The sequence below is a fragment of the Dermochelys coriacea genome, chromosome 5 (genome assembly GCF_009764565.3).
Source record: "Dermochelys coriacea isolate rDerCor1 chromosome 5, rDerCor1.pri.v4, whole genome shotgun sequence".
Lineage (NCBI taxonomy): Eukaryota > Metazoa > Chordata > Testudines > Dermochelyidae > Dermochelys > Dermochelys coriacea.
The window spans coordinates 20,531,706-20,551,003 of record NC_050072.1 but is presented as its reverse complement, the minus strand read 5'-3'; the positions used below and the strand labels follow the sequence as shown (position 1 = coordinate 20,551,003).

Genomic DNA, 19,298 nt, shown 5'->3' with positions numbered 1-19,298 from the left:
AATATCAGTTTAATCATATTTTCTTACTAAACACTTGACAGAATATTTTTCTGTGAACACATAAATCACTGACTGCTACTAAGAAAACATCCTCACCTCCATAACCAGAACACAAAAGCAAACTAAAAAGACAGATTCTACAAGAACAAAGGGCTGTGCTTGCAACTGACATAGATATATATTAAACATGATGCTGCACATTCCTCTATAATTTTTTCAGACATAAGGATTTAAGTATGAGCAGAACAGTATATTGCAAATAACTGAGGAAAAAAAATCAAAATGACTATTGCCACTTGTTTTAACTAACATTTTTTGGGAGAAATGGTCCTTTTCAGGGCAACAGTATCATAGTCCACTGGCTAGCGTGAATAGGAGTTTTTATATACATACACATGTATACAATACAAAAATAATTATGTATATGACCTTGTATCCTAGAAGGTCACTCAGTCACTCTAGAGAAAAGAAATTAGTAATCACCAGTAGTTGCTATAGCAGCCACTCCTTAGAATGAAGGCAACTACAGCTGTATTCTACAAACTGAGTGCAATTGACCTCATAAAAAGGTCAATTACAAAAATAAATCCAAATATACAGAATGGCATAATGTCTACAACTATGAATCAAGACTCTTCCACCCATATACAGTATGCCATTGCTTAATATCTTATTCAATCCTTATTTTTGTGTTTAATTGTGTAATAATAAAAACATACATGTCATAACTTTGGCTAAAGGCTATAGTTATCAAAAGTTTGGTCTTCTAAAATGTACAGAACTGTTTGTAACATTTTAAAGTTGTGTGTTCTACATAATTTAAGTAATGTGTCCAATATAGATGTACTAAGCATATTATATGTCTTCCAGAAATCAATCGGCATTTAACATAAACATCTGTCTTACTGAATAGTAATTAAATTTGTCCTTTGGACAAACACTGAAATGTTCATAAAAATGTACATTTTATTTTTTAAAGCAAATAAAATTTCAATTCTGAAACAAATATGTTAAGTAATTCTCTATATGAAATAGAAGCATTTGCATATTATTATGCAACTACTTACAATAAGTAAAAACAGGCTCAGTTTCTAGGTAAATCATGGTTTATGACTTGAATAGATGATCTCATGAAGCACTTCAAATGTCCAAGAAAATAGATTCTAGGAAGGTCATACAGGCATCTCTTTACTATGCTGTATACATTAATGGGTAAGAAAATAACTATGTTTGATGAAAATAAATAACTTTATGTAAGGTCTATTGCCAGCTATTTAACAGGGGTGGAGAGGAAAGGAAATGCGTTTGGCATACCACATATATTTATACCACTGTAATATATAATAGTAAAGTATGTATAATACATATTACATCATATACATGTTTGTGAGTGTTGATTAATCATGAGAAAGACAAGACAGTTTCTCTCAAATTTAAATTCAGCTTAACCTTTGTTAGCCCATGAGTACAATGCCTCTGTCTTTTGCTCCAATGCAATCTTCATCAGGGTCCATCATTCAGAAATCCAAAAGACAGACATACTAGTCAGGAAAAATATTTTGATGAGATTTTCTCAATATAGCTCTATCTCCAAATGCAAAACAAGATAATATAAGGACACTTAAGTAAAACTAGGGGTTAATGTGTATATCTAATAATTCACTTAAAAAGTATCATCATTGTATTGTATAATTCTCCACATTTCAAAAAAATCTCAAGAAAGATGAAACTACATGGTCAAATATATAGTGAAACTACAGAATAAAGTAGTTAAGAAGAAACAAAATAGTTAAAGGATTATTGCATATACAATTTTTCTCCCCTTTACCAAAAAAAAAGCACCCCAAGAAGGGAAAAAAAGTTTCAAAATAACGAGGATAATTTCTAATACAAACATCATCAGGAACAGAATAGTATATTGGATGCAGGAAGGCTAGAGGAGAAGAAGAAATAGATGGCTCAAGGGAATTGGTAATAGGATATAGAGCCTTTCAACTTCAGTTCACAGGTTAAATCCAGCCCAAGCTGGTAGTGACCAAAACTGGTTACTATACAGTGGTTGCTCAATAACCTCTGTGAAATGAATTGGTGGTCAAAATCCAGTCTCAACCAGACAAGTTTTCAGTGTCATAAGCTGCCAGACAGACTCAGCAGAGATGTCAAAGTAAAATAACCTTCACACGCCTAAAAGCAGTTCCTTCTGGTCAGGTTTGACACATAATGGCATGACAGCACAAGGGAGCACTGCTACTGCTGTACTAGTTTTATGGACAGAGGACTTGAGTTTCCAATGCATCAATTCCAGCACTGATTACTACTTTTAAAAAAAAATTGACAGAGAAAGAGAACAGAAGGAAAAATGTGAACATACCCTTTCTATACAGGAAGTGAAACAAAAATATCCCCCAGTGCTAAAAACAAGTTAAAGAGAGTCTTAATACATGTTTAATACAAAAATTAAATGATAATTATTGTTTATGGTTTTTATTTAAAATAATAAAAGCCAAGGAATAATTTCAAAAGGAAAGAAGGTAAAATACCAACCAATGTAGTCCCTACCCCTACTTCCAATGTCTAGGCATTATTGTACATAATGTATGGTCACAGACTCAAAACACCAGGAAATACTTCTGAACTTGCCAATTATTTGTTTATTGAGTACATGGCAAACTGTAAAAATAAGCAAAGTTACTCTAGATTAATATTTAAATAAATTATATTATACTCAAATAGATCCTCTATCTCTGAACACTCAGCAAATGAGACATGTCATGAGTAGTTCCTTTAAGAGACAGTGTTACTGCTTCCAAACAAATAGCTAGACAGTGAAGTGATGGGTGGTCTTCAAGGCCTGAATCTGGCAAATGTTTAGGCATGTGCTTATCTTTAATATCATGAGTAGTCTCATTTATTTCAATAGTTCTTTTGATTTCAGTGGGATTACTCTCTGTAATTGTTAACCAGGGACAGAAGTGTTTGCAAGAATGGGGCCTAAATGCTGAAGGTAGGCATGAATAAATGTACTAGATAGCTCATAAGGGTTAATGAGTGCATTATTTTAGTATAGCATTATTGTATCTGTTTAAAGAATTGTGTGTATTTTTCACTATTTTATTACACTAGAAAAATATAAAAAATCCAGAAAATACTAAGATAGTACAGTTTTTATTAGTAGTATTTTCAAAAAAGTTATCAAGAGCCTTGGTCAGCAAAAACAGCACTTAACATTTTAGATTAAAAAACCTTTTATAATCTCCAAAGAATTGTTGGATTTTTTGTTAAAAGGTAAAAAAGTAAGGCAAAATAATAAAAAATGTCTGTATTAATATAATCTTAAAATGTGATTTCATCATATCTCACAAGGTAAGCAAAGTTAGCCAAGCCAATACTTGGGTGGAAGCCAACCACAGAACATAGAGGTGCTGCACACATAATGTTAGTGATTTAACTCTTTGTCGGTGTTTAGACAGTTTCTTAACATGGCTTCAGGAAATAACAGGATGCTGGAGTATCCTAGCCAAATTCCAAGTCAGGAAATTAAATATGGCCAACGTACATGTTTCCTGTAGTTTCTATTAGATTCTCCTTCATTTCTTGTTCTAATCTTTTGTGAAATATTGATACAGGAATTATAAATGGAAAAAGATCTCTTACTTCATCTACTTCACCCCCAGGATTAGGGCAGACTAAATGTTGGTGCACACTGTTATTGCATATTTTAGCAGTGAATTAAATTATACCTCTGCGATAAAGTATATACCCGTAAATCCTATTTCAATATAGGAAATTATTACTGTTTTACAAAAATTATAATGCCTTTTGAGTAGTCGACACATCAACAAATTCATATTATCTTTAATAAAATACTATAATGAAACAGCACTTAAACTTAAGGAATTTCCCCTAAACTTACAATAAAATCAAATTTGAAGGTTCCATTGCCCCCAATTACAAGTTGCTGTAGAAATATCATTAATATGTTACAGAGATATTAAGTTAGGAATAGGTTGTAGTAGCAAAGATTGTAGCTAGGAAAATCCTGTTTTCATAAATAAATATTTATTAATAATAGCTGAGTGAATCAAAATCTAAGATGTACAAAATCATTTTGCATCTAAAACAGAATATTTTTCAAAGTTTTCTATTCAGGATGAAGATGGCTATTCAATAGCTTGAATAAAATGGCCTGGTGGTCTCAGAACAGCTTTTAGTGGACAGATGTTACAAATAAATGTCACTCTGCTATCTTTACTGGCAGTATCAATGGACACAATCACAGAAACTTCTTACTCTTACTGATGATTTCCACATCTGGGGCACATTTGTGGGTAGAATGGAGACGCTTTCTTTATCAAAATATGTATGGTACATATTCAGTGGATAAACACTTAATTCTCAGGACCAGCAACATAGCATCTCTGACCACCACCAAAATTAGGTCCCACCCCACAATCTGATCCAAGTGGGAGGACCTTGTGTCAGAAAGTGCTCCATGTACTTCAGTAGGAATGTGTGTAGAAACAGGGGTATTAGTAGATCAGACTGCAGGCTCTAGGCCTTAACAACAACTAGGCTTTTTTTAAAACAAATTGTTCCATGAAATTTGGTTTATTATATAAGGAAAGACAAAGTGCAGCTCCTTCTGTAATCAACAAATGCTGTTATGCAGTATTAGTATGAGATGGTACTGATATTTTCAAAATATTCCAAGTTGCATTCATCAACACAGCTAAGAAAACTAAACTGCAGAACTTCCTCCTCTCTATTAGAAAACAGCATCTCTAAGGGTAACATTTTAAAAGTAACTAAGATATTTAATAACTCAAAACCCATTACCAAAGTACCTTAGGCACTTAGGAATCCAAGTCCTGTTGACTTTTAGGAAGATTTGGGCTTCTAAGTGACTTTTGAAAAGGGTACTGAGGTTTCTAAAGTCATTTCTGTGCTTCTTAAAAATTGTACAATTAGTTCTAGGTGTAACACATATATATATCTAGATCTATATCTAGAGAGAAAGTGTGTATGTATGTTATGGAGGGAATATATAAACACAAATTGCATTTTATTATTTGAAAATAAATCTATGAATACTCTTTCTAAGTAAATTGGAATATTAATTTAACACTGCATGGCACTAAGTCTGAAGCTTAACATCTAGAAATAGAAGGTTAACCATGGCTCCAGTCATTAGGTCAAAGATAGCATCAGAAGAGGAGCAGAAATACCTATATTTATTCAAGGCTACAGGACAGATTTATGGAAAAGTTGAATTTAAATACCAGGAAGTTACAAAGCCTTATGTTGTTCAGCTCACACAGGGCTGGCCTTACCATGAGGCAAACTGAGGCGGCTGCCTCAGGTGCCAGACTGTGGGGAGGGGCGCCACTAGGACCCAGAGTGTAGAAAATTGTGTCTGCTGCTGGTGCACATGTATTCTCTCTGCTCTAGATGCACAGAGAGGGTGGAGTGCTGTGCTGGAGGAAGGAGGGCACAAGAGACATAAGAAGCAGGCAGGAGAAAAGGTGAGAGGGTATAACAGAAAGCAGCAGGAGCTGCAGGGAGAGAGAGGAGGAGGAGGAGCCTCTTATGTACCTCTCTAGCACCCCAGGAGCCTGGACTGATTAACACCAGTTTCTCAAGGAGCTTCCTGTTTCCTGCTGTTTCCATGAACCCACTTGAGGAGAACATGCAGTCAACTGAAGTAGTAGGAGCCAGTCAGGCCCTTAAGACGTTGATATCTTCCCTTACTCGGGCCCTGGTACCAGCCTGCTTATTTGTCCCCCTCAATTGAGTGTTGAGAGCCACTATAGCTGGCACAGAACAGCAGTCATGAGTGAAAGAAGAAAAAAACGGCCCTCTGGGGCAGCATTCAGAAAAAGAAAGAAAGCAAAGGATGCTTCTCCATCTAAGCAGGAAGGAGCTCTCCTGAGAGACAGACACAAATGTTCATGATGAACCTTCTGGCCCCAGTGAGGATGTCAGTGGTGAGGAGATGCCTGATCTTCCAGTTAGTCAGAGTGCAGGTGACCTGGCAGCTACTGTAGCATCCATATCTCCATCACAAATGAATGTAACAATGCACATTCTTCTCTGATCTAACCTTTTCTTCAGGAGTGTGGTGGAGGCACAAGAAACAGCTGCTGCTGAGTTTAGTTGCTTAAGGCTAGATGATCCAGGACTGTGGACCCACTTAAGTAGTAGCCTGAGGGACTTCCTTGTACTGCATGGGCCACAGCAAGTGAAAAACTTCACGTTCCCCAAAGACAATGAAAATAGAAGTTTCCATCCAACACATTACTGGTGTGAAATCCCCTATGGTGACAAAGTGGAGAGGACATGGCTTATATTCTCAAAAACCCAGAATGCTGCATACTGTTTTTGTTGCAAACTCCTTCAGTCTAATATTCCAGCCACATTGGGCTCTACAGGAACAAAGGACTGGAAAATTCTGGCTAGAAATCTGGCATGCCATGAGAAGGCAGCAAATCACCAGAGAGCGTTCCATAAGTGGAAAGAGCTTGACATGAGACGAGGGTTAAAAGTCCACCATAGATGATCAGCATCAAGAGAAGATTGCTCTTTGCTGGCAAAATGTTCTGAAAAGGCTCATTGTCATTGTGAGAATGCTTGCTACCCAAAACCTAGCACTGCGTGGCACTTCAGATCAGCAGTATGTGCCAAACAGTGGAAACTTCCTTAAAATTGTGGAGCTGATGGGTGAGTTTGATGCTGTACTTCAGGAGCATCTAAGAAGAGTCACCACCCAAGAAATGTACACATTCCACTACCTTGGAAAAACAATTCAAAATGAGATCATACAGTTACTGGCAACAAAAGTCAAACAGAAGATTGTGGCAGTTCTGAAGTCAGCAAGATATTACTCTGTTATTCTGGACTGCACATCCGACGTCAGCCATACAGAACAAATGACTTTAATGGTGCGTTTTGTAACAACAACAGAACCTAGTGAAAATGTCCCTGCAATGGTGACGGTCAGAGAGCATTTTCTAGAATGTATTGACATTGATGACACTACAGGAGCTGGTATGACAAATGTGCTTCATAAAAAGCTGGAAGATACGGGAATTGCAATAGTTGACACGAGAGGTTAGGGCTACGATAATGGTGCCAACATGAGAGGAAAGAACAGAGGAGTGCACACATGGATCGGAGAGTTAAACCCATGAGCTTTTTTTGTCCCATGCAGTTCTCATTCATTGAACTTGGTGGTCAGTGATGCAGCATCAGCAGCTTCTAGTGAGGCTGTTGAATTTTTTAAATGTAATTAAAAGCATCTATGTATTTTTCTCTGCATCAACTCATCGATGGCAAATTTTGAAGCAACATCTGGGAACATCCTCTCTGATACTGAAACCACTGAGTGGCACATGATGCAGAAGTCGAGTGGAGGCAATAAAGCCTATCAAACACCAAATTGGGAAGATAGATGATGCCATAGTTGCCATTATGGCGGATAATGCTATGACAGGAACTGTTCATGGGAGAACAGTAGCAGAAGGAAATGGAATCATCAGAAACATACATAACTTCAAAATTCTGTATGGCTTAGTGTTGTGGCATGACATAATGTTTGAAATAAATGTTGTAAGCAAGAGACTCCAAGGTGTTGACCTTGATATAGCTGGAGCAATGGAACAACTGGACAAAGCAAAGTCATACCTACAGTCTTACCCGTCAGATGAGGGATTTCAAAATGTTCTGAAGAGTGCACAGAAATTGGCAGAGGAAGCTATTTTTCCATCCATTCAAGCATACAAGAGTCACCAAAGAAGAAGACATTTTGATTACGAGGCACGGGATAATCCCAAACAACAATTCAAAGTTGAATTCTTTAACCAGGTGCTAGATTGTGCAATACAGTCAGCTGACGAATGTTTCGTGCAGCTCAAGGAACACAATAGAATATTTGGGATGTTGTATGATATTCCAAAACTCCTCATTATACCTGAAGAAGACCTACACCAGCAATGCAGGGCACTAGAGACAGTATTGACACATGATGACAAGCACGATATTGATGCGAGTGATTTAGGTGATGAACTGAAAGCCCTTTCAAGATACATTTCAGCAGGATCAACTCCAAAGGCTGTTCTGGAATATATGTGCACAAATAAGATGACTACCCTCTTTCCAAAAGGACATCCTCTTTTGTTGCTCTGCGCATACTTCTAACACTTCCTGTAACAGTTGCTAGTGGAGAATGCAGCTTCTCCAAGCTGAAGTTAATAAAAACACATCTACGCTCCACAATGACACAGGAGACCATCTCAATAGAGCAAGAGCTGGCCCAGACTGTGGGCCTTCAGCAGGAAGCAGTTCAAATCTTTACAACCAAGGAGGCATGGAAAGCACTACTTTGATTATTCAAACAGATAAAAATGCCACGGTTTACTATGCAGACAAGAAAAGTGATATTTGCTGTTCAGGCATTTGAAAGTTAAGTGTTACTTAAAATTTTTGAACAAGGCATTTTAAGTTGTTAGTTCTCCTTTATTGGGGTAGGTAGCAGAGCAATACCATGAGAGGAGTAGAACAGGAAGAAGGCAGAATTGAGATCTTTCAAAGTTTTGGCCCAAGCAAGGGGGCATGGGGCATCATTTGAGCTCCCTCCTCAGGAGCCAAAATGTTGTGGGCCGGCCCTGAGCTTACAAAAACATATCCAATTACCATCAGAGAAATCCCTCCCATCCTTATAACTACATTTTTCATTTTTTTTTTAAAATTCAGCCCTACTCTGTTGAATTGCAGCAAGGTGATCTAGTTAAACATGTCGTTGGCAGCACTTGAACTGTCTGAACTTTACTCAGAAGAGGGGAGGGGGGAAATGAAGGATTAGTATTTGGTTTTCCTCCTAGTTTTACCACCATTAATTCACTTGGAAATTTCATGGGATAAATATTGAAATAATGTGTTAATAAATGTAACAATAGCCATTCCCCAAAGGTGACTTAAAAGAGGAACTGGACAAGACCAACCTTGTACAGGTATTTCAGCACAAATCTGTGAATGTGAAGCTGATCGTTCAGAAAGAGGAAAGTTTAATTACAAGGACAGCTAATGACCTAAATTCTGGGATTTCATTAAATAACAGATATTACAAATAAAAATCTTTCCTCTGGTTTGTACCAGTATTAATATTTATTGTTTATACACTTTCCTTAATCATATATTTTAACCAAATTAGTTTCAGGATAAATGGAGAGTACTCACGTGATATAATACTGTCAATATATTGTGGTAAATATGGAGCCCAAGCATCAATTGTTTCTTTCCGCCCTGCCTGTTCAATTCTTCTCAATTCTGCTAACAGCAAGGCCTGGGCAGCTTCCCTTACCTACAAAGTAAACCAGAATGTCATACAAGCTCAACTCTCAAATAATATTTACAAATATTTTTTTAAAGGTAACGGGAAAGTTATCCAGCCATTACATTCTTACAATACAAACAACAGAGCTAAGCTAAAAAGATAAATTTACAAAACCCAACACCTAAATACTGTTTTTAGGTCTCTGACAGTTACATAGAGCTAAATTGTATGTCCATTTCCATAACTAGATGGAAAAAATTTAACTAAACATTAATAGTTTTTTAGCTTTCATTGACTATTTGATGCATTAAAGAGCACTTTCACTTAGAATCACAGAAGATTAGGATTGGAAGAGACCTCAGGAGGTCATCTAGTCCAACCCCCTGCTCACAGCAGAACCAACTCCAACTAAATCATCCCAGCCAGGGCTTTGTCAAGCCGGGCCTTAAAAACCTCCAAGGATGGAGATTTCACCACCTCTCTAGGTAAACCATTCCAGTGCTTCACCACCCTCCTAGTGAAATAGTTTTTTCTAATATCCAACCTAGACCTCCCCCACTGCAGCTTGAGACCATTCCTCCTTGTTTTATCATCTGCCACCACTGAGACAGCCTAGCTCCATCCTCTTTGGAACCCCCCTTCAGATAGTTGGAGGCTGCATTCAAATCCCACCTCACTCTTCTCTTCTGCAGACTAAATAAACCCAGTTCCCTCAGCCTCTCCTCATAAGTCATGTGCCCCAGCCCCCTGATCATTTTCATTGCCCTCTGCTGGACTCTTTCCAATTTGTCCACGTCCTTTCTGTAGTGGGGGGCCCAAACTGGACACAATACTAAAGATGTGGCCTCACCAGAGCCGAATAGAGGGGAATAATCACTTCCCTCAACCTGCTGGTAATGCTCCTACTAATGCAGCCCAATATGCCGTTAGCCTCCTTGGCAACAAGGGCATACTGATGACTCATATCCAGCTTCTTGTCCACGGTAATCCCCAGGTCCTTTTCTGCAGTACTGCCGCTTAGCCAGTCGGTCTCCAGCCTGTAGCAGTGCATGGGATTCCTCCGTCCTAAGTGCAGGACTCTGCACTTGTCCTTGTTGAACCTCATCAGATTTCTTTTGGCCCAATCCTCCAATTTATCTAGATCACTCTGGACCTTATCCCTACCCTACAGCATATCTATCTCTCCCCCTAGCTTAGTGTCATCCACGAACTTGCTGAGGGTGCAAACCATTCCAACATTCAGATCATTAATGAAGATGGTGAACAAAACCGGCCCCAGGACAGACTCCTGGGGCACTCTGCTTGAAACTGGCTGCCAACTAGATATCGAACCGTTGATCACTAGCCGTTGAGCCCGACAATCTAGCCAGCTTTCTATGTACCTTATAGTCCCATTCATCCAGTCCATTCCTTTTTAACTTGCTGGCAAGACTTCCATGGGAGATCATATCAAAAGCTTTCCCCATAACCACAGGGCCAGTTATCTCATCATTTTATTTCATTTTTTCTTACTTGTTTTATTTAATAAAAGAGAAGGCCTGTAAACTACTTGAAATTCAGCTACTCCAAATGAATTTGTTAAAATGGTCTGTAGATTAGGGAAAGGGAGGTTTTCTACTGCCAAATAAAATTACTTACAGGTATTTTAGTGAAACAATGATGACATCCAGTGGCCAGTTAGATAAATTACAGATTCATATTTCTCTTGATAAAGTTCTACAGTTCTAGCTCCCAATTTAAATCCAAAATACTGGTTTAAAATATAGAGTGGCCAGGTATCTGTTTAAAAGATGCCCTGCTATTTAAAAAACATTATCCAATATTGCAGTTTACAATTTTTTTTAGAACCTAAATTCTTTGTCATATGCAGATCCCTTTGTTTTGCAATTAGCAACTTAATATTACCTCCAAGCATCGATCCTGCCACCTGCGAGCTAGCATCTCAAGAAGAGGAGGTCTAAATTTCTCCAATCCCAACAGGTCGGGGAGCATAACACAATGCATAGCAGCTAGTTGACTCCATCCTGTTAAAATATGTTAAAAACAGGCATAAAAAACACATAGGAAATTTTAATATCAAAAGGTCAAAATATATTAATTTTATTTAAATGTATTCAAAATATTTTTGGATTTACTCTGGCCACTGGCTTGGGATATGCACTTTTTCCCTAAGGCTAAATTGCTTCTTAGGGAACAGTGTGGAAACTACTCTGCATGCAGAAAGTCCTCTCACTGACAAGATCAATGTCTTAGTAAATAATATGCAATACTTCTTCCTGCAAGGCAGATATTTTTACATAAAAAACAATATTACTGTTGCCATTAAAAAACAAATACACCGCTAAATCTCTGTTCTAAGCCATATTCAGACAAGTTTGTCAATTGCAACAACTCTCAAAATGTTACATTGTAGCAAGAAGTCACAAAAATCCAGGTTCAAAAAAATAAAAAAGACAAAACTACACAGATGAGTTACTACTAAAGTATGTGAGGTATATTTAAACATCAGTTAAAAGAATCTTTGCTGAGATCAAAAGAGGGCTGTGTGTCCACTAAAAACATGACCATCTGTTTGTTGCTGTCATCTGAAGCAGAACAGAATTCTTTTCCCCTCTGTCATGGAACCTAAGGTTTAACCGTACATAGAACTTGCCCATTAATTTTCATGGGCTCTGGGTCATCTTTCCACACTTTTCAGTGGATATTGGATCAGGCCTTCAGAGCGCATATGAGCTTCCAGTACCAACCACACAAATTGAATTGGTTCTCTAAGGCTCAGATCCTGCAAAGAAACTAACTGGGTCAGATCCCTACACACGTGCAGAGCCCCACAGACTTAGACTGCGGTCTACCTACCTGTGTCTCAGTGCACATCGAGAATCAGGGTCTCGGTCATAATCTACATTGTGGTCTTGACTCAACAAAGTATTTAAAAAAACATGCTTTGAGACTTAAGAAAGTGCTTAAATTCATTACTGAATCAGGGACTATACACGGAATTAAATGCAAAAACAAAACAAAATCCATGAATTCATTCGACATTGACACAGATTTTAAAAAGCACCACCCATGAAATTCAAAGGAAGTGCAAGTCAGCTGGTTCGTATATACATTATAATTTGCATGACTTTATATGGAGTTTAACACCTTAATATTCAAGTGCAACATATCACATTACTGCCATTAAGCATGAAAAGTGTCAGCAGTAATACTGCACATGTCGTTTTTGTACTTAATTTCCTTTTTAGTTTTTTAAAGTATTATTTTAAACAAAAAATAGAAAAGGTGCCAGTTCAAAGTGACCTACCAGCATGTGAAAATAGAACATACATACAATTCAATATTTGAATGAAATCTTGACCTGTTTATTTAAATCCTTATTTCAACATGTAATGCTTCAGACATATATGCTTACCATAACACACTGAAGCATCACACCTTCTATGTTTTTGAAAAGTCAGTAAAAATAAGCATATCCAGCTTATACAATATGGCATTTTAGAATGTTTATAACTTATTCCAAGTAAAATTTTGTGAATTATAATCTTTTTTGTAGAAAAAGACCCTCTCTCTTAACTGACTCAGTGGGTATTAATGTCAATGGGGCTTTCCAGGGACTCAGGAGTCCACCATGAAAAGTGAATTTCTTGATCAGGGTCTTGATCTATGCCAAGTTTGATTTTTTTTTAATTTTATTTTTATTTTTTTGTAAACTCTAAAAATTATTTGTGCATGGAAAGGCATCTAAATATTTTCATTAACTGCGGAAAGGTCTTTCCTTCATTCATACATACTACCAAAAAAAACCATACAAATATAATGTCAAGCTTTCCCACAGAAAAATTAATTTCTGAACTAATAAAAAAAATCAAAAGAAATTTCATCTTTAAAAAGTAACTGTTTCTGATAGTTATAAGCACTTGAATACAAGAGCACAGAATGCAACTCCACCCTCAGTGACTTTGTGGCTAGCACAGCGGCACTTACAATCACCTCCTATTTTGAGTATTTTCAGTAATCTATAAATTAATCATAAAAATTCCATTTCAGCTGACACTTCCCATAAAATTTCTCTAGACAGAAGCGACATTTTAAAACCTGGATTTTCTCAGTCAAAACAGACAAACAATTTAAATCCAGCTATTTTTAAATTACATGAATACAAAAATACAGAAAAGTTAAATGATTGTAAAAAAGCTTTGTATTTCTATTACTTCCAATCTTTTTGTTTTGTTTTTAAATAATATTTTTGGGCTTTAGTTCATAATGTAGACTGAGTAACACTGGTATTATAAAGAACAACTGTAGTACTCAAGTTTCAGAAATGACAACATACTCATACTAATAGTTGTTCTCAAGAATCTTTACTATCAATTTGATATTCCTATCATTGCAAACTGTAAAACAGAAATTACATCCACAACAGAGAAACTAATCTGTAGTTAAACATAATACTAAAAGTATTAAAAAAAATTTTTTTAAATGGTTTCATGGCTCCAGAATGCAAAATGCATATGATGCCATAGTTGTGGCCATCCAAGGTGCCTGAACTGGAGCTCCATTTATATATATGTAGGCATGGCAACATCCAATTTATATTTTTTAATAATTTCAATGGAAAGTATTTGTTTTAGGTCTGTCAGGTGATTAAAAAAATTAATCACAAGTAATCACGCTGTTAAATAATAAGAGAATACATTTATTTAAAGATTTTTTAATGTTTTCTACATTTTCAAATATATTGATTTCAATTACAACGCAGAATACAAAGTGTACAGTGCTCACTTTACATTATTATTTTTTATTACAAATATTTGCACTGTAAAAAATAAATTTATTTTTCAATTCACCTAATACAATTACTGTAGTGCAATCTCTTTATCATGAAAGTTGAACTTACAAATGTAAAATTATGTACAAAAAAAATAACTGCATTCAAAAATAAAACAATGTAAAATTTTAGAGCCTATAAATCCACTAAGTCCTACTTCAGCCAATCACTCAGACAAACAAGTCTGGTTACAATTTGCAGGTGATAATGCTACCCACTTCTTGTTTACAGTGTCACCTGAAAGTGAGAACAGGCGTTCGCATGGCACTGTTGTAGCCAGTGTGGCAGGATATTTACATACCAGATGCACTGAAGATTCATATGTCCCTTCATGCTTCAACCATCATTCCAGAGGACATGATGATGGGTTCTGCTCTATAATATTCCAAAGTAGAGTGGACCGATGCATGTTTATTTTCATCATCTGAGTCAGATGCCACCAGCAGAAGGTTGATTTTCTTTTTTGGTAGTTTGGGTTCTGTAGTTTTCGCATCCGAGTGTTGCAATTATAAGACTTCTGAAAGCATGCTCCACACCTCGTCCCTCTCAAATTTTTGACGGAACTTCAGATTCAGATTCAGGTTGAGTGTGTAGCTATTTTTAGAAATCTCATATTGGTACCTTCTTTGCGTTTTGTCAATTCTGCAGTGAAAGTGTTCTTAAAATGAACAATGTGCTGAGTCATTATCCGAGACTGCTATAACATGAAATATATGGCAGAATGCGGGGAAAACAGAGGAGGGGACATACAATTCTCCCCTCAAGATTTAAGTCACAGATTTAATTAATGCATTTTTTTAACAAGCATCATCAGTATGGAAGCGTGTCTTCTGGAATGGTGGCCGAAGCATGGACCTATGAATCTTTAGTGCATCTGGTATGTAAATATCTTGCAATGCCAGCTACAATAGTGCCATGCGAATGCCTGTTCTCACTTTTAGGTGACATTGTATGAATGTTTAGCATATCTGGTATGTAAATACCTTGCAACGCTGGCTACAAAAGTGCCATACAAATGTCTGTTCTCACTTTCAGGTGACATTGTAAATAAGGAGGAGGCAGCATTATCTCCCCTAAATGTAAACAAACTTGTTTGTCTTAACGACTGGCCGAACAAGAAGTAGGACTGAGTGGATTTGTAGGCTCTAAAGTTTTACATTGTTTTGTTTTTGAGTGCAGGTATGTAACAAAAAAATTCTACATTTGTAAGTTATACTTTCATGATAAAGAGTTTGCATTACAGTACTTGTATAAGATGAATTGAAAAATACTATTTCTTTTGTTTTTCATTTTACAGTGCAAATATTTGTAATAAAAATAATAATATAAAATGAGCACTGTACACTTTGTATTCTGTGTTGTAATATAAAATCAATATATTTGAAAATGTAGAAAAAAATCCAAAAATATTTAATAAATTTCAATTGGTAATCTACTGTTTAGCAGTGCGATTAATCACAATTACTTTTTTTAGTTAATCGCGTGAGTTAACTGTGATTAATCGACAGCCCTAATTTGTTTATTTTAAGCATCCTTTTATTCTTATTTAAATTTTCACAGTTGTAAAAAAATGAGTTTTAAGCATTTTTTCCCCATTTTAAATTTTTACAGTTGTGGGAATGTATGTGGGGGAAGGGTCAGATAATAATTTGATGACAGTAGATGTTGAGACAAAAAAAGTTAGTTATATAATTGTTAAAACACAAATTGTTAACATAATATGTCAAAATATACAAAGTAAATAGTCTTAAATGAAACTCAAGTTCTCAAGCAGCATTTTCCTCACTTTGCCTATCTGTAACTTTTAATAATCTTGGAAATTTTTTCATCTTTTGTGCGTGTACAGTGAAATCGACCTTTAGCAACATTTACTGATAAAAACTGAATCCTTGCAAGCCAAGATATGGGGGTGGGGGGGCAGCTGGCATGGTGTTATGGTTAGACTTTGAAATATGCTGCCGTTCCCCGTCCAGTTTGTCAACCTTAAAGGCATATGTGTTTTCCCTAACTGAGATACACTGAAATGATTCTGTTTTTTAAATGAGAAGTTTCAAATGGAAAATGTCTATAAACAATTCTCATGGATTTAAAGTAAACATGATTTTCACAAAATTCAGGAAATATGAATTAAAACTAATCCTTGTTAACATTTTTACCTACTATTAATGATCAAAGTTGGAGACGACAAATTTAATTTTGCATCTCTCCCAAGACAAATGAATATGCAGATTAAAGAGTCATGTCATAACAATGATAACGACATTATTTGTAAGTAAATGACGAGTAGATAGAAAATGTGGAGAGAATACCTTCATTTACTAAGAAACAGCTACGTAAAGTAGGAGCAGGGTCAGAGCCAGAGCGATCAGCTTCAGAGCTAGAAGAAACAGCAGGAGGAACTTGCAGGTGAAAGAAGAAATTTAAAAAAAAAAAAAAGAGAGAGAGAGAAAGAGAGGAAAATGAAGATAGACATTTCTGAAAAACTGATTAGTGTTACTGAAAAATGAATAAAGAAAAGCTGAGACAAACTGTGACTACATCAACTATAAAATAAAAATATTCTAGGTTTTACCAGAAGTGTAACATCAGTGACAGAAAGACATGCATGTATAAAAAATACAAAGATACTAACATAAACTTGCTTATTTGGAATAGACAAGAGTCATTGTAAATTAGGAGATTTCAAATTTGCTTTAAAATATAGCATGAATCACAGTATTACACAGCACATCAACTAAATGCAGCTAAAATCATACCTGTTAAATTAAAAAAAACACCAAATATGACACTTTAAAAAGATTATTCCCAAAACTAAGCAATTTGCTATTTCCTACTACTAGTTACAAAAACTAGAAATAGATACTCCTATAACAAGACATCCCATTTAATCAATGACTCTACTACTGAAGGATTGCTTCCTACAATTTTAGTTCTTAGTCTAGTTTTAAATGTCTGAAACTATTAAAACTAGACTAAATAAAGCCCTATACAAATAAACTGTAGCAGAAAACCTACACAAACCTGTAAAGTGTGTACTTTAATAAAGTAAAACTACACCTGTAGATAAGCGACTTTTAATGTAACGTTGTACAAAACTGTAATTGCTAAATTAAAGCATTTCAGGCTTTGAAATAGTCATGTTGTAAACTGCATCATTTCTTAGTGCAAAGGCAGTCCAAAACTAGTAGTAAACATCATAGTCCCACTAATGCTCCATGACTCAAATTATCACATGAAAAGACAGGCAAACCTTATGTCATACACATTCTACAAGCAGAGGTCAATGTTAAGATTTAGAGGTCACTATTTGACACTTCCTTCCTATAGAGAAAATTACCATATGTCATGCACAAGCATCTTCAAATTAATCCCTCTCCTTTATTTCATTGCAGAACAACAATAAGTTTAGGCTCCTGAACAGATTAACCACCGTCTTCTAAATGGTATGTTTGCTTTTCATGCAATGAACTTCTTTTGTCACTATAAGGACATCTGCATCAAAACTACTTTTTTTCCATAATTTCCACGCGAACGCATCATGATGGCACGTGTAAAGTGAAAGAATAACTAGCATAAATTGCCAACCTTCTATTTTATCGAAAGGAAAATTAAACGTACTAGATATGGTAAAACAACAAACCCTGAATTTGATTTATGAGAATAAAAAGTTTAGAGAGTTTTATAAAAAATAAACTGTTTGGTAATTTACTTGGAAAAGTATCTGTTCATTTTCTTAGGATAGCTCCCTCCAAATGTCACTTTTATATCAATCATTGTAACTAGAAGTAACAACAGCTGGCTCAAATAACCCAGTGACATTGGGCTCTACTGTTCTCAGGACAGATACTGGTCAAAGTGATGGAGATCAAACGTGCCACAATGTACACTAATTCTACTAATTGATCTTAAAAAAAATAGCAAAAGAAATCAACAAGACAACAAGATGGTACAAGTACCACATATAGGGATAAAGAGATTTGAAAATATTGACTTTAACCTACTGCCTATGAATACTACCTGGAACAAAGATACTAAATAGAAATGTGGAGAAAATCAGAATTCAGCTTCCCATGAAGAAATACATAAATCTAATTTGGAGAAAATAGAGGTACTAACTGGATGCTGCGGTAATGGCATAATGGTTTGTAAATGTATGTAATAACAACCATGTGGCAACCCTGCAAATGTCCAGTATCGAGACGTCACTTAAGAACACTACCGATGTAGTTTGCACCCTCCCAGAATGAGCTTTCACCTGTTTCATATGCAGTCTTGATGCAGGAAGTTATCCACTTACAGATCATAGATACATAGAAACTAAGGTCAGAAGGGACCATTCTGATCATCTAGTCTGACCTCCTGCACAACGCAGGCCACAGAATCTCACCCACCCACTCCTGCGAAAAACTTCACCTATGTCTTGGCTACTGAAGTCCTCAAATCGTGGCTTAAAGACTTCAAGGAGCAGAGAATCCTCCATCAAGTGATCCATGCCCCATGCTACAGAGGAAGGCGAAAAGCCTCCAGGGCCTCTTCCAATCTGCCCTGGAGGAAAATTCCTTCCTGACCCCAAATATGGCGATCAGCTAAACCCTGAGCATATGGGCAAGATTCACCAGCCAGATACTACAGAAAATTCTTTCCTGGGTAACTCAGATCCCACCCAGCTAATATCCCATCACAGGCCATTAGGCCTATTTACCATGAATATTTGGTATTCATCATCTGTGAGGAAAATGCCTGTCACTTCATAGGGTATGCGTATGACGCAAACAAACGAAGCAAAGCCCAAAAGGGTTTAGTCCTGTCAACATACAAGGCCAGACATCATCTAACATCCAAAAGTGTGAAGATGCCTCTCCTCCACGGATGAAAGGAGCATAGGAAAAAAAACAGTCAAACATGTCCCCTGGTTTAAATGAAACTGAAAGACCACTTTAGGCACAAATTACAGCTGCAGCTGCATCATCACTTTATCTTTGACGGCAGAGCCTCCTTACATGCAGTTCTCCAAAGCCAGTAACTCTCACACTTTCCTTGCAGATGTTATCGCCATGAGGAATGCAGTTTTTTGACATAAGAAAGGAAAGAGGCAGGATTCCAGAGGCCTGAACAGAAGTCCCATAGGAGCTGCTAAGA

General features: G+C 36.3%; 1 protein-coding gene across 6 annotated transcripts in view; it reads right to left on the bottom strand.

Annotated features, from left to right (window-relative positions):
- Positions 1 to 19,298, bottom strand: part of WDR7 (WD repeat domain 7) — a 376,297-nt gene that overhangs the window by 243,719 nt on the left and 113,280 nt on the right. For 4 of the 6 annotated variants that reach the window (XM_043515275.1, XM_038402295.2, XM_043515276.1 and 1 more), the window contains 3 exons: positions 16,469 to 16,558; positions 11,234 to 11,352; positions 9,232 to 9,355 (listed from right to left, as the gene is read on the bottom strand). In XM_043515275.1, the coding sequence (XP_043371210.1) occupies positions 9,232 to 9,355; positions 11,234 to 11,352; positions 16,469 to 16,558 (333 nt within the window). The remainder of the gene's footprint in view (positions 1 to 9,231; positions 9,356 to 11,233; positions 11,353 to 16,468; positions 16,559 to 19,298) is intronic. The other 2 variants (XM_038402296.2, XM_043515277.1) reach the window with 1 other exon arrangement.